Source organism: Anguilla rostrata, chromosome 3 (assembly GCF_018555375.3).
Source record: "Anguilla rostrata isolate EN2019 chromosome 3, ASM1855537v3, whole genome shotgun sequence".
In the NCBI taxonomy this organism is placed as follows: Eukaryota; Metazoa; Chordata; class Actinopteri; order Anguilliformes; family Anguillidae; genus Anguilla; species Anguilla rostrata.
The window spans coordinates 957,435-977,228 of NC_057935.1; the positions used below are offsets into that span (position 1 = coordinate 957,435).

At 48.7% G+C, this 19,794-nt stretch overlaps 2 protein-coding genes and 1 long non-coding RNA gene across 4 annotated transcripts in view; 2 read left to right on the top strand and 1 right to left on the bottom strand.

The window, feature by feature from the left end:
• Positions 1–16,639, top strand: part of cyfip2 (cytoplasmic FMR1 interacting protein 2) — a 28,059-nt gene extending 11,420 nt beyond the window's left edge. The window contains 25 exon segments of the mRNA XM_064325277.1: positions 634–735; positions 1,049–1,230; positions 1,358–1,454; positions 1,623–1,751; positions 1,948–2,052; positions 2,170–2,258; positions 2,480–2,717; positions 3,104–3,396; positions 3,802–3,949; positions 4,357–4,510; positions 4,883–5,039; positions 5,351–5,447; positions 5,633–5,709; positions 5,872–5,980; positions 6,078–6,197; positions 6,607–6,806; positions 7,097–7,184; positions 7,711–7,854; positions 8,196–8,313; positions 9,082–9,212; positions 11,335–11,407; positions 11,629–11,723; positions 12,054–12,292; positions 12,424–12,571; positions 13,217–16,639. Coding sequence (XP_064181347.1) covers positions 634–735; positions 1,049–1,230; positions 1,358–1,454; positions 1,623–1,751; positions 1,948–2,052; positions 2,170–2,258; positions 2,480–2,717; positions 3,104–3,396; positions 3,802–3,949; positions 4,357–4,510; positions 4,883–5,039; positions 5,351–5,447; positions 5,633–5,709; positions 5,872–5,980; positions 6,078–6,197; positions 6,607–6,806; positions 7,097–7,184; positions 7,711–7,854; positions 8,196–8,313; positions 9,082–9,212; positions 11,335–11,407; positions 11,629–11,723; positions 12,054–12,292; positions 12,424–12,571; positions 13,217–13,384 — 3,501 coding nt within the window. The 3' untranslated portion in view covers positions 13,385–16,639.
• Positions 12,466–13,777, bottom strand: LOC135249757 (uncharacterized). Its single transcript, XR_010328767.1, has 3 exons — positions 13,638–13,777; positions 12,896–12,963; positions 12,466–12,601 (listed from the first exon to the last, which is right to left on the bottom strand). It is a non-coding gene; the product is annotated as an uncharacterized LOC135249757 (long non-coding RNA).
• Positions 16,640–17,344: 705 nt separating the features above from the next.
• pttg1 (PTTG1 regulator of sister chromatid separation, securin) lies at positions 17,345–19,460 on the top strand. 2 transcript variants are annotated; one of them, XM_064325276.1, is made up of 6 exons: positions 17,345–17,503; positions 17,945–18,047; positions 18,145–18,314; positions 18,400–18,478; positions 18,784–18,939; positions 19,332–19,460. In XM_064325276.1, the coding sequence occupies exons 2-6, from the start codon at positions 17,957–17,959 to the stop codon at positions 19,397–19,399; spliced, it is 564 nt and encodes a 187-aa protein (XP_064181346.1). In that variant the 5' UTR covers positions 17,345–17,503; positions 17,945–17,956; the 3' UTR covers positions 19,400–19,460. The 2 variants fall into 2 exon arrangements, with proteins under 2 accessions (XP_064181346.1, XP_064181345.1); XM_064325275.1 differs by having other exon boundaries at positions 17,346–17,503; positions 19,317–19,460.
• The last annotated feature ends 334 nt before the right edge of the window (positions 19,461–19,794 follow it).

Genomic DNA, 19,794 nt, shown 5'->3' on the forward strand with positions numbered 1-19,794 from the left:
ATCAATGACCACAAGTTCCTCTTCTATTAGTATGTCTGTACTACAGCTGTAGTTTCACTGCATATTTGAACTGCAATTCTCATCGTCCCCAAACACAAACCTAGTTCTTAACCAGAACAATTCGTAAAATAAGGAGGAATCATTGAGGAAAAAAAGGTCTTCACTTCAGCCTGTGACTTCAGGGTCAAATGTATATTTAGAAGGGAGTGTGAAATATTAACCCGGAGCAGCTGCTGTCACTCAGAAGGGCGGCCGTTCTGCATGTATTGAAATGAGCGTTAGCAGCTAACGTGCTCCTAGCGCTGACGAGTCAGAGAAGGCAAACGTGGGATTTCATCTGATTCCCACCCTTTCACTGCTCAAGCCCAAGCGACTGTCATACACCTGACAGCTGTTTAATAAAGACACTATTAATAAAGCAAACTTTAAAAGACGCTTCATTGTCTGTTGATTTGCTTGCATAAATACCCATCTTGTAATCAAAACAGTATAGCCAAAGAGCTATTTTTTGTTAGTTTTGGACTAATGATAATTGGGCTTGTTGCTCCGGTCCTTCTGAGGGCGTGCTTAGGCCCAGATGTGGGGTCCCAGTTGAGCTGGGCTCACTGAACAGTGCCCCCTTGTGTCTCTCAGGTGAAGTGCAACGAGCAGCCCAACCGGGTGGAGATCTATGAGAAGACCGTGGAGGTGCTGGAGCCCGAGGTGACCAAGCTGATGAAGTTCATGTACTTCCAGGTGAGCGGTGGGAGGGGTTAGATACTACCTAGTTTGTAGGGAAACAGTGAGCAGGTACCCTTTAGTGGTGGGAAGATGACGAGCATTGTTGGGCTGAATGGCCTGTACTCATCATTATGTTGTGTTATGTTATGCTGTGCTATGCTATGTTATGTCATGTTTCGTTACATATTGACACTGTTCCTGGCTGTGACCCTGATCATGAGCTGGGCTAAGCCCATGTGTGTGTGTGCTTATATGATTCGCTCTGGAGGACAGTTTGGTAAAGGTCTGAATGTAGATGTTGGAGGGTAAATCTGTCCCCCCCCCCCAGCGGAAGGCCATCGAGCGCTTCTGCAGCGAGGTCAAGCGGCTGTGTCACGCGGAGCGGAGGAAGGACTTCGTGTCGGAGGCGTACCTGCTGACCCTGGGGAAGTTCATCAACATGTTCGCCGTGCTGGACGAGCTCAAGAACATGAAGTGCAGCGTGAAGAACGACCACTCCGCCTACAAGCGGTACGACCCGCCGCCACACACACACACACACGCGCGCGCGCGTGCCTGCGCCTCAGAACTCATACCTCCTGATCAGCGGCGATGACCTCCCTTACACCGTCCTCTTCTCTCCGGCTCTCCTCCGCAGGGCGGCCCAGTTCCTCAGGAAGATGGCCGACCCGCAGTCTATCCAGGAGTCCCAAAACCTCTCCATGTTCCTGGCCAATCACAACAGGATCACTCAGGTAAGCTGCAATCCCCATTATCAGGTGCATTGTGTATTTTTCAGTTTTGTGTGTTTGTGTTTGTCTGCTGAACCTTGTATGCTGTGAGGGTGTGTCTATGACCCATGACGGTAATATCACAGTAATATTGTGTGTGTGTGTGTGTGTGTGTGTGTGTGCGTCCTGCAGTGTCTGCACCAACAGCTGGAGGTGATTCCAGGTTATGAGGAACTTCTGGCTGATATTGTTAACATCAGCGTGGACTACTATGAGAACAAGATGTACCTGACCCCCAGCGAGAAGCACATGCTGCTCAAGGTTAGTTTGCATCTGCTGTCTGTCTGCCTGCACTCTCTTGACTGTGACTGTCTCACCTACTCTCTAACTGTGACTGTCTCACCTGCTAACTGTGACTGTTTCATCTGCTCTCTAACTGTGACTCTCTCACCTGCTAACTGTGACTGTGTCACCTGCTCTCTAACTGTGACTGTGTCACCTGTGTATCATCTCCTAGGTGATGGGATTTGGGCTGTACCTGATGGATGGTAACGTCAGCAACATCTACAAGCTCGACGCCAAGAAGAGGATAAACCTGGGGAAGATCGATAAGTTCTTTAAGGTGGGCGTTCTGAGCTAATACAGTCACATGACCCAGTTATTACCTTCTCATTGGCCCGCTGGAGCTCCTTCCTCTTCCTGTTTGGGTGACCTGCCCTGCCCTGTTCCCCCCCTGCAGCTCCAGGTGGTGCCCCTGTTTGGGGACATGCAGATCGAGCTTTCCCGCTACATAGAGACCAGCACCCACTACGAGGAGAACAAGTCCAAGTCAGTGCACAGATAATGTTCTGCTTTCATTACAACAAAATAATCTAATATTAATAATATTCTGCTTTTATCAGGATCTAAAAAATAAATCAACATAATTTACATCAACTGGCCCAAAAACCTTACAAAAACAATGACGGCCTTGTAAAATGTATTAATACCATGTTCCGCCCCCGTGCCCCGCCCCCTTCCCTGGCCCCGCCCCCTGGCCCCGCCCCCAGGTGGACCTGCACGCAGAGCAGCATCAGCCCGCAGTATAACCTGTGTGAGCAGATGGTGCAGATCCGGGAGGACCACATCCGCTTCATCTCAGAGCTGGCTCGCTATAGCAACAGCGAGGTGGTGACGGGCTCCGGCCTGGACAGCCAGAAGTCTGACGAGGAGTACAGGGAGCTGTTCGACCTGGCGCTGCGCGGCCTGCAGCTGCTCTCCAAGTGGAGCACGCACGTCATGGAGGTGGTGAGTGTCCGTCCGTCTGTCTGTCTGTCATGGAGGTGGTGAGTGTCCGTCCGTCTGTCTGTCTGTCATGGAGGTGGTGAGTGTCCGTCCGTCTGTCTGTCTGTCATGGAGGTGGTGAGTGTCCGTCCGTCTGTCTGTCTGTCATGGAGGTGGTGAGTGTCCGTCCATCTGTCCGTCTGTCTGTCTGTCCGCCTGTACGCACGTCATGGAGGTGGTGAGTGTCCGTCCGTCTGTCTGTCTGGACTCTGCCTACCTGTGGTCTCAGTATCAGAGACAGCACTGCCGCTCGCTATGGAAACAAGTTAACCTCTCCCTCCCTCTCTCCCTCTCTCTCTCTCTTTCTCCCTCTCTGCCTCTCCCCACCCCCCACCCCCTCGCCCCTGCAGTACTCGTGGAAGCTGGTGCACCCCACAGATAAGTTCTGTAATAAGGACTGTCCCGGGACGGCGGAGGAGTACGAGCGCGCCACGCGCTACAACTACACGAGCGAGGAGAAGTTTGCGCTGGTGGAGGTGATGGCCATGATCAAAGGGCTGCAGGTGCTGATGGGACGCATGGAGAGCGTCTTCAACCAGGCCATCCGCAACACCATCTACGCCGCGCTGCAGGACTTCGCCCAGATGACCCTGCGTGAGCCTCTGAGGCAGGCCGTGCGCAAGAAGAAGAACGTGCTCATCAGGTAGGGGGGGGTGGGGGCAAGAAGAAGAACGTGCTCATCAGGTTGGGGGGGGGATTGGAGGGGGGCGAGAGGGGCGAGGGCAAACAGCGGAATCTAAAGTGACTTTAAACAGTTTTAAAAACCTTCTTTTTTTTTAGTTTGGCCTCTCTCAATGCTGTCCATGTTTTGTTGGTCTCATTTTACCTTCATGAGTTACTTTGGTTTATTTTATCCTCTTTTTTCTATTGTTTTGAAAACCGCTTTGAGCCCCGTATTCTGAAAAGCGCTAGATAAGGCTGTTATTATAAATATAGTTTTCATATTGTCTTCCTTTCCTCAGTAAATCATGTACCGGAATATGAAATATGAAGTGTTCCTCAGTAATGAGAACCCTGTGCCCCCTGTGCTCCCTGTGCCCCCTGACAGCGTCCTGCAGGCCATCCGAAAGACCATCTGTGACTGGGAGGGGGCGCGGGAGCCCCCCAACGACCCCTGCCTGAGAGGGGAGAAGGACCCCAAGGGCGGGTTCGACATCAAAGTGCCCCGTCGAGCCGTGGGGCCGTCCAGCACACAGGTCAGCTGCCCCGATCAACCCAACCCAAATCCTTACTCACACTCCTAACCCAACCCTGACCCCAACCCAACCCAACCCCAACTCTAGCCCAACCCCGATCAACCCAACCCAAATCCTTACTCAAACTCCTAACCCAACCCTGACCCCAACCCAACCCAACCCCACCTCTAACCCCGACCCTAACCCTAGCCCAAATCCTTACTCAAACTCCTAACCAACCCTGACCCCAACCCCAACCCCAGCACTACCCTTACCCCAAGCCCAACCCCAACTCTTACCCAACCCAACCACAACCCCAACACTACCCCTACCCCAAGACCAACCCAACCCCAACTCTTACCCAACCCCAACCCAACCTAACCCTAAATAAGGCCGTGTGCTGACCTGTGCCCCCTCCCCCCCCCCAGCTGTACATGGTGCGCACCATGCTGGAGTCGCTGATCGCCGATAAGAGCGGGTCCAAAAAGACGCTGCGCAGCAGCCTGGACGGGCCCATCGTGCTGGCCATCGAGGACTTCCACAAGCAGTCCTTCTTCTTCACCCACCTGCTCAACTTCAGCGGTGAGACGCCTGCGGCTAAACGCCAAAAAGCACAGCAGAGGAAGCGTTCAGTATCAGTGTTCAGAGTCCAGTAGGGATTAGATCTATATCAGTAAAACTGCTCTGCCAGAGCACTGAACATTTATTCTGAAGTTTGAGTCTGTGTGGTTGAACAGTGTGTGTTGCTGGGTTATTTCACTGAAACTGTGTGTGTGCGCGCGTGCATGCATCCGTATGTGTATGTGTGTATTGTGCATGCGTGCGTGTGCTTGTGCCTGTGTGTGTATGTGTGCGTGTGTGTGTGTATGCATATGTGCTCTCGTGTGTGTGTGTGTGTGTATGTGTGTGTATGTGTGCTTGCTCACCCGTGTGTGTGTCTCTGTGTCTCTGCAGAGGCCCTGCAGCAGTGCTGTGACCTCTCCCAGCTCTGGTTCCGCGAGTTCTTCCTGGAGCTGACCATGGGCCGCAGGATCCAGTTCCCCATCGAGATGTCCATGCCCTGGATCCTCACCGACCACATCCTGGAGACCAAGGAGCCCTCCATGATGGAGTAAGCCCTGTGCAGCACTCCCTGCAGAGCAGCCACTTCCTGTGCTCTCAACGCTGACATCTCTGTGCCAGTAATACTATCTCTGCTGCCTGCCTGCATGTCAGTCTTATCTATACATATAACATACATATATTAGTACTGTGGTTCTAGGCTGGCATAGAGAATTAGCATAGTTAGTTAAATATTTGTAATTTAGCAGAATAAGCAGTCGTGCTTCTTGCCTTGTAGTTTGCCCTGGATAAGCGTGCCTGCTCAGTGAATGTAGCGTAGAGTAAAGCCTTAGCGTGAGCCGTCTCCTCTCCTCCCTCCAGGTACGTGTTGTACCCGCTGGATCTGTACAACGACAGCGGCTACTACGCCCTGACCAAGTTCAAGAAGCAGTTTCTGTACGATGAGATTGAAGCAGAGGTGAGCTCGCATGGGCAGATCCATTCTTTTCACTGAAAGCTCCTCGTTTGCTGCTGAATTTAATATTTCATAAACTGTAAACTATAACTCTTGGTCCTGTACTGTAACAATACACTAAACCCTAAGGTTAATAGTTTGTAACTACTTTACCAGCTCTAAAATAACAGTTTCTTCCTTTATTTCAGGTGAATCTGTGTTTTGACCAGTTTGTCTACAAGTTGGCGGATCAGATATTTGCGTACTACAAGGCGATGGCGGGCAGGTAGGCGAGCGAACGCTGTTTTCAGTGCTGTGTCGCTGTGGGCGGAGCTTAGCGCTCTACGCAGGGGGCGCACGGGGAGAGCCAGCGTCTGATTGGGTAAAAGCCTCACCGCGCATCTGATTGGGTAAAAGCCTCACCGCGCATCTGCGTCTCTGTTCCCAGCGTCCTCCTGGACAAGCGCTTCCGGGCGGAGTGTAAGAACTACGGCGTGATCATCCCCTACCCCCCCTCGAACCGCTACGAGACGCTGCTGAAGCAGAGGCATGTGCAGGTGAGGCGGCCTTACGCTCACACCCCGCTAACCGCCCTGGCGTGAGACACCGGCCGGTTCTGACCCAGCCCCCCCCGACCCCCCCGCCTGTCCGCAGCTCCTGGGCCGCTCCATCGACCTGAACCGCCTGATCACCCAGAGGATCTCCGCTGCCATGTACAAGTCCCTGGACCAGGCCATCAGCCGCTTCGAGAGCGAGGACCTCACCTCCATAGTGGTGAGGGAGCAGAGAGCAGCGTCCGCTTCACACCCACAGCTGTGGGCTTCACACGTTTAACTGAGCTTCATCTCTAAGACCAGCGCTCTCCTCTCCCCTCCCCCTCTCCTTTACCCTCCTCCACCCTGCTCCCTTTCTCCTCTCTCCTCTTCCACCCTGCTTCCTCTCTCCTCTCCCCCTCTCTCCTCCTCCACCCTGCTCCCTCTCCTCTCCCCCTCTCTCCTCCTCCACCCTGCTCCCTCTCTCCTCTCTCCTCCTCCACCCTGCTCCCTCTCTCCTCTTCCTCCCTGCTCCCTCTCTCCTCTCCCCCTCTCTCCTCCTCCACCCTGCTCCCTCTCTCCTTTCCCCTCCTCCACCCTCCTCCCCCTCTCCACCCTGCTCCCTCTCTCTACCCCACCCCCCCTCACAGGAGCTGGAGTGGTTGATGGAGATTAACCGTCTGACGCATCGCTTGCTGTCGAAGCACATGACCCTGGACAGCTTCGACGCCATGTTCCGCGAGGCCAATCACAACGTCTCCGCCCCTTACGGACGAATCACGCTGCACGTCTTCTGGGAGCTCAACTTCGACTTCCTGCCCAACTACTGCTACAACGGCTCCACCAACCGGTGTGTGTGTGTGTGTGAGAGAGAGAGGGAGAGAGAGAATGTGTGTGCCAAACTACTGTTACAACGGCTTCACCAGCTGGTGTGCGTGTGTGTGTGTGTGTGTGTGTGTGTGTGTCTGTGTGCGTGTTTGTGCGTGTGTGTGTGTGTGTGTGTATGTGTGTCTGATTTATATGTCTCTTGATAAATGCTGCACCAAATGTAGCCGAGTCACCAGAAGATGATGCTACCTGCTGATGTGACTGATGACATCACTGATGTGCTCACTGATGATGTCACTGTCGATGTTCCAGGTTCGTTAGGACAGCCATTCCCTTTACCCAGGAGCCTCAGCGGGACAAGCCGGCCAACGTGCAGCCGTACTACCTGTACGGGTCAAAGGTGCGAGCCCCACCCCCCTAATCCTACAGCAACACAGCCATACAGCACAGCCATGCAGCACAGCCATACAGCACAGCTATAGCACTCTCCCGTATACGATGCATGCGTATCAGAATTATCTCTGATTTTTTATATTATCTCTGTTTGTGATGTCATTTCTGGTTGGTTATATTATCTCTGTTTGTGATGTCATCTCTGGTTGGTTATATTATCTCTGTTTGTGATGTCATCTCCGGTTGGTTATATTATCTCTGTATGCATGTGGTATATGATCTCTGTTGTGATGTCATTTGGTTGATATTATCAATGTTTGTGATGTCATCTCCGGTTGGTTATATTATCTCTGTTTGTGATGTCATCTCTGGTTGGTTATATTATCTCTGTTTGTGATGTCATCTCTGGTTGGTTATATTATCTCTGTTTGTGATGTCATCTCCGGTTGGTTATATTATCTCTGTTTGTGATGTCATCTCCGGTTGGTTATATTATCTCTGTTTGTGATGTCATCTCTCCCTGTGTCCCGCAGCCCCTGAACATCGCCTACTCACACATCTACAGCTCCTACCGGAACTTTGTGGGACCACCCCACTTCAAGACCATCTGCCGTCTCCTGGGTTACCAGGGCATCGCCGTGGTGATGGAGGAGCTGCTGAAGATAGTCAAGAGCCTGGTAGGATCCGTCCGTCCGAATCTGCGGCTTCTTGCACACCGCGTCTGTGGCTCTGGGACTGACAGTTAGAAACAGACTCTCACTGCTGCGTTCCTCCTTCACATTCTAATTCAAATTCACATTCAAATGTGCTTTACTGGTCTGCCCACACGGAGGGGCAGTTCAGCCCAAGCTATCATCTGTATCAGCTGTGTTTGTGCAGACTCTGGCTGTACCTGTTTAAAGCAGCTGTATGGCAGTTTAAAACAGCGGTTTGGCGCTTGCTCTACCTGTTTAAAGAGCTGTGTTTGTGGCGGTTGGGCTCTTGCTGAACCCGCCCCGTGCGTGTGCTGCTCTCCCAGCTGCAGGGCACTATACTGCAGTACGTGAAGACGCTCATAGAGGTGATGCCCAAGATCTGCAGACGCACTGCCAGTACGGATCACCCGTGAGTACCGCGGATTGCCGTGAGGGACGCAGGTGAGTTACTGGCCTCTGCCGGTGAGAGGGAGCTTCAGTAGACCTGTCATCTGCCGGTGAGAGGGCAGCTGTTCGTAAGACTGTTTCTCGGTCTTTAAATAAGAGCTTCTGCAGGTGAGATCAGTGCTGCATTACCTGAGTGGATAAAAGCACTTCAGAGTGAAATTAACCCCATATACACTGACCTGAGCTTGGCTCTCTAACAGTGATCTCTACCTGCTAATGAATACACAAAACCACAGTACTGTTAGCATCGCTGCGTAATGCCTTATAATTATCATTCTGATTAGGAGAGAGAGAGATACAGAAGAAAGGGAGAGAGAGAAAAAGAAATAGAGAGAGGGAGCAAGACAGGAGAGAGTGTGATGGAAGGAGGAAGAGAGATTGAGTGAGAGAGGGATGGAGTCAGAGATGGAGAGAGTAGGATGAAGAGAGGGTGAGAGAGAGGGGAGAGAGATGGAGTGAGAGAGGGATGGAGTCAGAGATGGAGAGAGAGAGATGGAGTGAGAGAGAGGGATGGAGTCAGAGATGGAGAGAGAGAGATGGAGGGGGAGAGAGATGTTGGGAGGGACGGAGATGGAGGGATGGAGAGAGATGTTGGGAGGGACGGAGATGGAGGGATGAGAGAGATGTTGGGAGGGACGGAGGTGGAGGGATGGAGAGAGAGATGTTGGGAGGGACGGAGGTGGAGGGATGGAGAGAGAGATGTTGGGAGGGACGGAGGTGGAGGGATGGAGAGATGTAAAGGGACGTGTTGCACCTGCTCAGGCATCCTGGAGTTCTTCCACCACCAGCTGAAGGACATCATCGAGTACGCCGAGCTGAAGACCGATGTGTTCCAGAGTCTGAGGGAGGTGGGGAACGCCGTGCTGTTCTGCCTGCTGATCGAGCAGGCCTTGGTGAGCCCCCCCGTCCCCCCCCCCCCACCCCGTCCCGCAGGGGCAGGGACACTGCAGCATATCGGCACATGGGGAGACGTTAGACAAAGAAAAAAAACTCCTATTGCGAGTAAATTTTCTTGTGGGAAAAAGTGATTGTCTTCTGTATTTTGACTGTATTGTTACATTACACCCGGCTTTGGCCGCTTGGTACAGACAGGCCCCACCCCTCCCCGGCTCCTCTGGGAAGTAAGAGGCACAGAAGTCCCGAAAAGATCTAGAACTGAGCGCACGTAGTACAGCGTTAAAGAACCACAAAGGGAAAGCAGGCATCTGTCATTAGTTTTAAGTCTTTTATGCATTTAATGTTTGCATGAACATATTTGAAGTAATATTTTTTTATTTCAGTGATGTCAAATTAATGTAAATGTAAAAATGCATGTTATAGTGTATATTTGTTGGACCTCATGCCATTTCAGGGTTTAACAGAAATAGTGAGAAGTGGTTTTTATCAGCTGGCAGTGTGATGGCTGGTTTTCTGTAAGCCGTCTGACTGGTAAATTCCTCATTTGTGGTCATTGAGGTCAGAACTGTACCCCTAAGCGAAACTGAAATGATTCAGATCCTTTGAACTCGCAATTTGTGTCAGACGCCAGCTAATAAAATCAGCTGTGACAGACTGTGTGGGGGTGGGGGGTGGGGGGTGGAGGAGGTGGGGGGGGGATTTTTACTAACCATGAAGAATGGGACATGGGTCCATGATGCTTGTGTTTGGCTGTGTGGTAGTATGAAATTATTGATGTGTGCGCATGTTTGTGTTTGTGTTTGTGTGTGTGTGTGTGTGTGTGTTAATGCGTGTGTTTGTGTGTGTGTGTGTGTGTTAATGCGTGTGTACGGGGGTGTAATGATCCTTCCTGAAACAAACTCTATTTCTCATTACACGCTGGCAACTACTACAGGTGGTAAGAAAAATTAGGTCATTTCCATGGTAACGCAAGCAAAAAAAAACAAAAAAAACATCAATCGCACATTGGTTTCAGTTTCCTCTTTTATCACTTGGTTCTTTTTTTAAATTCAGTTTCATTATAAGCTTTAATGGCTGCCATGGAAACAGGAATGTTAGGCTGCTGAGCTGTGTTTTTCTGGGGGTACTTGTCAGAGTGCCAAACCATGAAAAAAAAAATCAAGAGGAAATTTTAATAAAGACGATATGATGCGCCTCTAACCATTCCATTTTAGTAAATGGATTTTCCGAGATTTTCCGAATCCTGGAGAGATTCCCGCTCCCTCCCTCCTCAGTATCCCTGGCTTCCATGGCAACAGTCACCATCTCTTTCCTGCTGTTTGCAGTCTTGCGCCGTCTTGCACGTCTGCTTCCCTGTCGCATTTCTCCTGGCTTTCGCCATCATCATCATCATCATCATCACGTTTTCTCCCGCCCTCGCATCTGTGCCGACTCCACCAGTGTGCCTCTCTGCGACACACTCCGCATGCTGCATGATGATGTCATCAGACTTCCTCTTCCTGTCTGTCGTGTCCGTGGTGACGTTCCCAAACTCGCACTGTTCCCCGTGTGAGAGCTGAGGTTCTAAGTTCCACGCGTCCCGGTTCTGTCGCCTTCCTCTGAGTGTTAAGTGCAGGAATGACAGCTGAAGACTTCTCGTGTCCCCGTGTGAAAGGTTTTACTGTGACCTAATGTGAACCAGTGTTGGTGTACACGGCCAATCAGTTCCGTTTACTGTCCTAAATTAATCCTGTTGGTTTAGAGCCACTGGCTGCATCCATATAGATTTATATCTATATTTTATAGTTCATGAAGTAACACGTTCAACTCAAGAATCAAAGACAGAACACAGTCATCTGTGCAGAGCATGTGTTTGTGTGATGTCACTGATGATCTGTGCAGACGTGTGCATGTGTGTGTGTGTGCGTGTGTGTTGCAGTCATGTAATGGGGGGGGGGGGCGGAGAATTAGAGTGCTGATGTGTGTTGGCAAGGTTGTTTTTCCCTAGTCCAGAGGAGTGTGTTTATGCTGTTTTCATTCCACTGCTGTCTGAGCACACATTTGTGTAAGTGTGTGAGTGTGTGTGAGCGCGTGTGTGTTCACCCTAAATGAACACACCCCGCTGTCCCTCACTCTCAGTCCCAGGAGGAAGTGTGTGACTTGCTGCACGCCGCCCCCTTCCAGAACATTCTGCCCCGCGTGTACATCAAAGGTAACCACGCCTCCTAAACCGCCTCAAACACACATTCACCCCCCGGGCAGGGGGTCTGATGTTTCACATGAAGTGCAGGAGGGATTTATCGATTAATGATTTATTTATTGTTCAGGGAGTGATTCGTTGATTGATGTTTGATTTATTGATGATTTTTTTTGCTCATTGACTGATGTATTGATCTGTTTATTGATTGATTGATTTGTCGTTTTCCTCTGTAGAGGGGGAGCGTCTGGAGGTGAGGATGAAGAGGCTTGAGGCGAAGTACGCCCCGCTTCACCTGGTGCCCCTGATCGAGAGGCTGGGGACCCCACAGGTGAGCCACGCCCTTCCCCCTGAGCCCCTGTGAGCCGTTATGAGCAGCTATGAGGAGCTATGAGCAGCAGTGAGCAGTTATGAGCAGCTATGAGTCGTTATGAGCAGCTATGAGAAGCAGATGAGCCGTTATGAGCAGCAATGAGCAGCAATGAGCAGCTATGAGCAGTTATGAGCCGTTGTGAGCAGCGGTGAGCCGTTATGAGCCGTTATGAGCAGCTATGAGTTGTTATGAGCAGCTATGCGAAGCAGTGAGCAGTTGTGAGCAGCGGTGACGGCGCGGTGTTCTAACCCTTTCCGCGCGTGTTCCCGCCGGTTTCTCCCCGCGCAGCAAATCGCGATCGCGCGGGAGGGGGACCTGCTGACGAAGGAGCGGCTGTGCTGCGGCCTGTCCATGTTCGAGGTCATCCTGACGCGCATACGCAGCTACCTGCAGGACGCCGTGTGGCGCGGGCCGCCGCCCACCAACGGCGTGATGCACGTGGACGAGTGCATGGAGTTCCACCGGCTGTGGAGCGCCATGCAGTTTGTGTACTGCATCCCCGTGGGCACCCACGAGTTCACTGCAGAGTAAGCGCCCGCCGCCCTGCTAACAGGCCAGCAGTGTGTTTGAGTTAAATGTGAGGTGTGAGAACGCCCGGGTGCGGTTCGGTCTGGTGCGGTGCGGTGCAGTGAGGACCCGTGTGTGCCCGTCCCCACAGGCAGTGTTTCGGAGACGGGCTGAACTGGGCCGGCTGCTCCATCATCGTCCTGCTGGGCCAGCAGCGCCGCTTCGACCTGTTCGACTTCTGCTACCACCTGCTCAAGGTGCAGAGGCAGGACGGCAAGGACGAGATCATCAAGAACGTGGTGAGCATGCTACGTACGCTAACCCTGAGCCTAACGCGCACGCACGGAGGACACACACACACACACGCACACGCACACACACACGCACAGAGGACACACACACACACAGGCTCCCACATACACACGCACAGGGGACACACACACACACACACACACACGCACGCGCACAGGGGACACACACACGCGCGCGCGCGCGCAGGGGACACACACTCACACATGCGTAATTAACAAACTCTTGAAAAAGTTTTTTAAAAATATATATTTTAAAATATTGTTTTTTTTTTTTTTTAACAACATGGTTTCTTTTTAGATAATTTTGGCTACCTTTTAGGCTGGTGCACCAGTTTAAAAAGTGATTTAACTCCTCCGACGAATGGGATGTCTTTACATTTCTATAGAAACGGAATTAAGAGTTGAATTATATGGCAATCTTTGAACAGAAAAATGTTGACATCTTATTGTAGTGCCTTCCTCCAATTCAAATACAAGTCTGTATTTTATGAATATTCACTTCTTTGCCGTTATTATAAATGCACATTGTGAAATGTTACAGAACTCGTACACTGTGGTACTGGAGGTATAAGAGGCAGAACCTCAGGTCTCTCATTCTCTCCCTCACCTCCCCTCACCCCCCACCCCACACAGCCCCTGAAGAAGATGGCCGACCGCATCAGGAAGTACCAGATCCTGAACAATGAGATCTTCGCCATCCTTAATAAGTACATGAAGGCAGTGGAGACGGACAGTTCCACCGTAGAGCACGTCCGCTGCTTCCAACCTCCTATACACCAATCCCTGGCCACTACCTGCTGAGAAAAACCCTCCCCCCCGAAAACCCACCAATCCCTGGCCACTACCTGCTGAGAAAAACCCTCCCCCCCGAAAACCCACCAATCCCTGGCCACTACCTGCTGAGAAAAACCCTCCCCCCTGAAAACCCACCAATCCCTGGCCACTACCTGCTGAGAAACCCCCCTTCCCCCATGTCCCAGGTCCCTAGGCTCATCACTGTAGCCCCGCCCACAACCTCTCTGCTCTGTATGTCCATTAGAGCAGAACTCATTACCTGGTTGGTTCTGAGAGTAAATGTAGTTTTAGCCCCGCCCGCCTCGTGCAGATCCATGCTCCTCGGTCCTTACACAGGTACGCAGAATAAGGGCGGGGCTCCACCACAGCTAACCCCGGCAACCGCGTGAACAGGAACATCCCGCCCCTCCTCAAGCGTGAGGAAGCGTCGCACATTTCCTCACCTGTTAAAACAAAAGAACAAGGTAATGTCTGCTTTGTGCAGCTCGAAACCATCCTAAAATAACAAAAAAGGACTTGATGCTCTCAGAGATTACCCTCAATCAACAGCCTGGATTTCACAGTAGCATCCACAACCTATAATATTATCAAATCAATGAATTTGGCAGAACGCAGAATGAATATACGGCCTTGTTCAATATAACTGCAAAGAGTTCCACAGAGCAATGCATTAATCAGTCAGTCTTTTTCTTTTTACCCAGCTTTATTGTGTGTGTAGTTTCAGCTGAGGACAGGTTGCTTTGGGGTTAGATTGAATCAGGCCCCTGAGGGAAGGGAATGATTCACGTTTTCTCTTCAGCTGCTCAGAACTGCTTTGGTTTGTTTGGTTTTGTTGCGTTTCCATGACGTTCCATCTCACTGTGTGGACTACTGTATCCCTCAGAACTGCTTTCTGTAAATATGTTTTAATGTTCCATTGTTTTAATGCCACTCCTTTTAACTATAATCAAGCCCACTGCCTTTGCCTGCTTTACTTCCTGGAGAAGAATCTCCACAAATCCTCCATTTTATTTTACTGGCGGGTATTGAAAGCTGACCCTTATAGGCCAGAATCAGTCCAGTGGCACTTTAATCAGGCCCCCCACCAACACAAAGACCCCCCCCCCCCCCTTAACCCTCTAAGAAAGCTTTAATGGGGGAATAAACATTCAGAATGCGTGCCAGCTCCTCACAGAGGGACAAAACCGGACTCATCCCTGAAAAAGAACTCATCCATGCGAGATAGTCAACTGACAAACAGCCAGCCCGTGGGTGGAGAGAATTCTGTTAATTAGCTGATTTTTTTTCTTTTTTTTTGTTGTTTTTAATCGAGCGAAAGGACAAAATAAACAGACGAGAGCATTGATTTTACAGTTACAGATGAGGATTCTGCCTCTTCTGTTTTGAAGGGGCAGTTCTCCTAAAAATGAAAATGAGGTAGGTTTTAAATTACCTGGTAGTATCTGTCCATCCAGGTAGTTTAGCTGAAACGTGACAAGTTTTCTAGAAGCAGTAGCTCAGGTTCGTGAGTAACCGGGGGATTATATTTGGAAAGAGACGTTGTTGAATTTTTCAAATGTTAAATTTTGGCACTTTGAAGCCACACAAAAATGTACCCGTGAGGTGCGTTTTATCAGATTGAGCTGCTGTGAATGTCTAGAAAACATTTCAGCTAAACTACCTGGATGTTCATGCGTTACCATGGTTACCACGGGAAGATTTGGTTTGAAGAGAAGCGAAGGACAGCCGCCTGTCACCTCCCCACCAGCCCACCCCCGTTGGGTCAGAGTAACGTCAGTACAACTCACAGAGGACCTGAGCTTCAGACGCTCCTGACTCGCCCTCAAACAGGCTCCTTTCAAAACGGAAAATAATGCAACGGTCAGGATTCAAAAGATGTTGAAACAGTAGGTTTCTGTCATTGTGTGCGTCACATGTTGTGTGATTTTATTTTATTTTTTAATCACTGTATTGTACAGAGAACAGCCTCAGATGGTGGTATGGTAATGTTGACGCACGTGACCCCTGACCCCTATACCCTGTGGGGGGAGCGCAGTGTAAATACCAGCTCCATCAGATCCACATATACATAACCACTGAAGAGAGAGATATATATATATGAAAGATGCCAGAGCAACAACTCTGGGTTTTTTTTGCTTTTATTTATTGTAACTTTTTCATAGTTTTCTGGCTTCAGAAATGAACAGGAGGATTTTCCCCCATTCACCACTGCTGTGTATTTCATTGACAAAGTGAGGTACTGAGTGTTGTAACGGTTTTGCTTTTAAAAAAAATAATAATATTGGTAATTTAATCTGTATCTTCATAATTATGTTGGTTCTACTTTTGACAAGAAATGTCATCTATTTTTGCAAGTCAGATTCTTAATGCTGTTTGTCTGTTAAACAGTTTTATATTATTTAGATATGCAAAACACAGTGGCATCATTACACCTTTCTCGACAAACCCCATCAGAGAAAGATGTGTGGAATTTTATCCAGACACGATTGGTTGAAATATGTGTCTCAAGCAAATGCCCTGAATAGAACCAGTAGTGTAACCCGATTGGATAAAACGTAAAAATGGGGAGGAGTTGAGTTGTTGTCTTTGAAAATTACAGACCAATCCGATTCCCCTCTTACTAACAGAGCACTCTGGGAATCTGAGTAAAATCGTTGGTTGCTTTTTCGCCCCTTACTCCAACAGCTGGGTAGTCTGGAAACAAGTCAGTATTTGCAGTTATTGGCTCTTTACTTTCAGTGTTACCAAATCATGCATTTAATATATTTATATCTATTTTCCATTTTATATTTGACTGAAACAACATTTTTAGTAAAACAAAAAGTCTTAAAACAAAAATGCATGGCAGCTTCTGTTATAAAGTTTTTATTTGAATATGTGTCCTTAGGCCTAATTTAGCATTTTCTTTCAAGTTTTTGTTTTAAGGAATTTTGATTGCTTTTGCGTTTTTAAATAGTGCTTTCCACTGTTCCTTAATTGATATTTATTAATATAATTATACTTTATTTTTCCTTTAAGGGGTGAACATTTAAATTGAAAAAAAAAAACAAAAAAACAATGAAGCATCATTTTAAAATCTTAGCATGGCAGGTGTACTTTATTGTGGTCATGGCCCTGTTTGTGAGGTTTTGTTCATATTGTTGTTACGAGTGATCATGTTCTGGAATATAAAAGATGAAAATAAACTACACAACAAACAGTCCATCAGAGGAACTGAAACAATGTTGTATTTCCATGAAATAAAAAAAATTCTAACTGAAACCTGGCCATGAATTTTGTATCCAAAGTATTATTGTGGATGCAGATGAAAACGTTGACCATTTGATTCCTGGACTGGAGAATGCCTTTCATTTAAAATGTTAGTATGGAGCACATTCTCAGGAAGACCCCTAAACCCTCAGCATGTGGACAGCACTTCTCATCAGGAGGATTATTTTGGGGTTCAGATACATTCAAGCCACTCTGGCTAAATGTTGCCTTGTTGGTTAGGGTAACAACAAAAGCCAGCAGACCCTGCAACTCTCCATGACCAGGAGTGAGGACCACTGACTCAGAGACATGCTTTTCATAGCATTTGGACTTCCATCCATGTTCACTTCCCTTCCTGACTCTCCCCATGTTAGATCAACTAATTGTTTTTATAAATGTCTCAATTAAAAACTCAACTGTACAATTAGTCACTGGACCGTATTGTATGGGGACCACTGGAGGATAACCATTGAAACAGATATTTAAATCCCTGCAGGTCACATGTGAGACAATCAGCTGGCCCTCTTAATAAGCAAACTTTTTTGCAGTATTTTATGTATGTGTTAAGAATCTCCGGTTTGGAATTCTCGCACCTGTTCCTGCCCCATTGCAACAGTGTCCGTCACGAAGAGGCACTGCCGGATGCCGGCGGCCTGCGTGTATTCATCCGTACCGCTTGGGGGCAGTGTCTACAATTCAATCTGCACTGCTGTTCGGGACAGGAACCAATGAGGATGCGGGTTGACGTTTAAAAATGAGCCGCAGAACTTAGAAAACAGAAACGCTTTCCCTGGACTTCTGTTTAAGATTGAATACAAACCAACTAAAGGCAACATTTAAAACAGCGAAGACAGTATTCACTGAACTAAAACCCCGGTAAGGCGTAAATGGTGAATGCTCCGTAACCGTAGCTGAATAGTTGGTTTGTTTGGTTATGTTAGCAGCAGTATGCTAAATTACCGTCTTTGCTCGCTGGTTAGGCTAAATATACTGGCAAATTTGTTTAGTCGGCTAGCTATAGTATCCTGTTAGTAAATGTATTGTCTTGTTAATTTTCCACCGTTAAAATAACCTTTCATATCTAGTTAATTGTGCTGGCAACTACATTAGCGAAAACGAACTGTCGTTAACGAGGCGATATTAAGTTAACTAGATTGGACTGTATGATGTGTTTGGCAACTTGGCTAGCTACTTGGATTGTTTTATGGTTGTCTAGCTGACTTTAATGCCTTTAAACTAACGAAGTTATCTAACTCTTTCGACCAACGTTTAATGAGGAATGAGAGCTGGATGTAAAGTTAACGTTGTTCCGCACAGCTTACCTGAAAGATGACCACGCTGATCTACGTTGACAAAGAGAATGGTGCACTTCTCACACCTGCTCCTTCCAAACAGCGAGGGAGGCTGTTCTCCGCTCCCGGTAACTTAATTTACTCCGGCTCACCTATTGGTTTTATTCTCGTTAATTTGTTTACGTCATATTCGCGAGACCGTGCTCTTTTTTTACGTCCCTGTAGGGAGCACCGTAGCGGACACCTGCCTGAAGACCCCCGCGTCTGGAAAGCCTCTGTGTGGGGTTCCCCCGCAATCGTGCCGCAGAGCGTTGGGGACGGTCAATAAGCTCGGATCCACCCCGTCCGTCTCCCTAACTGGCCGAAATAAGAACAAAACTCCAGCAATACCAACGGTTGGGTTATTGGTTATTTTGTTAAATGCGTCTGTTGTCCTAAACGTGCCAGTGTTAAGTGCTTAACAAGGCTGCTCTCTTTCAGCAAAAAGTAAAAACGAAGCCACAGAACACTGAGGAGGAATATCCGGAAATTGAAAAGCTAATCCCATATAACCCGCTGGGTAAATGATCCTTACATCTGCCCTGTTATATTAATGCTTGCAGAGACTGCTGCTTTTGACAGGAAGTTTATCTATCCAAAAAGGCAGACTCATTCAGAATGGTCTTGTCCATGGGTGGGGCGGGACATCTATATACCTTGTTCCATTTTAAATACACCTTTGTATTATCTTTGGTTTAAATAGCATGACAACTGTGAATGGGGTCTACACACTCTCTCTGGAAGGATTTCATTATATAGGCAAATTTTTTACATCTACTTGAATGTGTGACCAGTACTCTGCTCCTAAACGCACGCTGGTTTCAGACTTTGAGACCTACGAGGTTCCAGAGGAGGTTCGGCTGAGCCACCTGTGTCTGGCCGGCCTGGCTCGTTTCCCCGGAAACCCCGTCCTGCCTGAGGAGGAGGAGTTTGAAGTGATTGACGTGTGTGAACAGCTGGCGCCCATGAAAATGCCAGTGGGTGCGTAAGAATGATTCTGAAATTCTTTATAAACTGAAATGGCGAGTGGATTTACCAAATGCAACTGACTAGAGGATGTGGGAGGGGATGGGTGGGGTTGAATGTTGATGTGTGCAATCTGTTAAAAACAGTTCTGCCTTTTCTAAACTCTGGATTGGGGTCAAACGGTTGGCTTCAGGCCCCGCCCTGCGTCCAGGAGCCCGTTGCATTTCTAGATTTCCTAATGTCGTTGGCACCTTAGTCACTTCAGTGGGCCGTAGGTCTGTTAGCTGCTGTGTGCGGGAGGATGTTTTACTGGTGTGCTGCCGCTGAAGCGCGTTTCTGTTTGTGCGTTAGCTTGCACGGCCAGGCCTGTCTAACGCTGCTCTCTGTTCCAGAGGACTTCTCTGCAGAGCTGGACTCCTTCCTACAGACCATCAGCCAGCTCACCGTGGACCTGCCTCCAGAGCCCGAATACTAATGTTTCGTGTTTATTTTGTGTTACTAATTTTGCTTCTAATAAAGTTTTACATTGTTTTACACTTCTGCCTCTGTAACAGTATTTATTAAGCGATGGGTTGGAAGCCAAAATGGGTTGTGGGCATGCATGAGGTGGATTCTGGAGTCTGTAGTTCACTAGGCTGTGCTCGTATGTGTATTTGACTTGTCCCTGAAAGGTAAATTGTAATTTGGGTCCTGAAAGTTTAACAACCAGTACTAAGACTGGTTCCAGAATATGAATGTTGAAGCTTTTTTTTCTTCCCCTCACCGTCTCCCTAAGATTAAGACAAAATTGGAGTAGCACACGCTTGTAAAACAGTCACCACAGAACTGAGAAATCCAGTACCACACACTCAATACGGTCACGAGACAAAC

Excerpts from the sequence above, each read along its gene's own strand:
- pttg1 (XM_064325275.1), top strand. The coding sequence starts at position 17,957 with ATGACCACGCTGATCTACGTTGACAAAGAGAATGGTGCACTTCTCACA. Across the intron at positions 18,315-18,399 it reads AAACTCCAGCAATACCAACG|CAAAAAGTAAAAACGAAGCC; the intron begins GTTGGGTTATTG and ends GCTCTCTTTCAG. Across the intron at positions 18,479-18,783 it reads AATCCCATATAACCCGCTGG|ACTTTGAGACCTACGAGGTT; the intron begins GTAAATGATCCT and ends CGCTGGTTTCAG.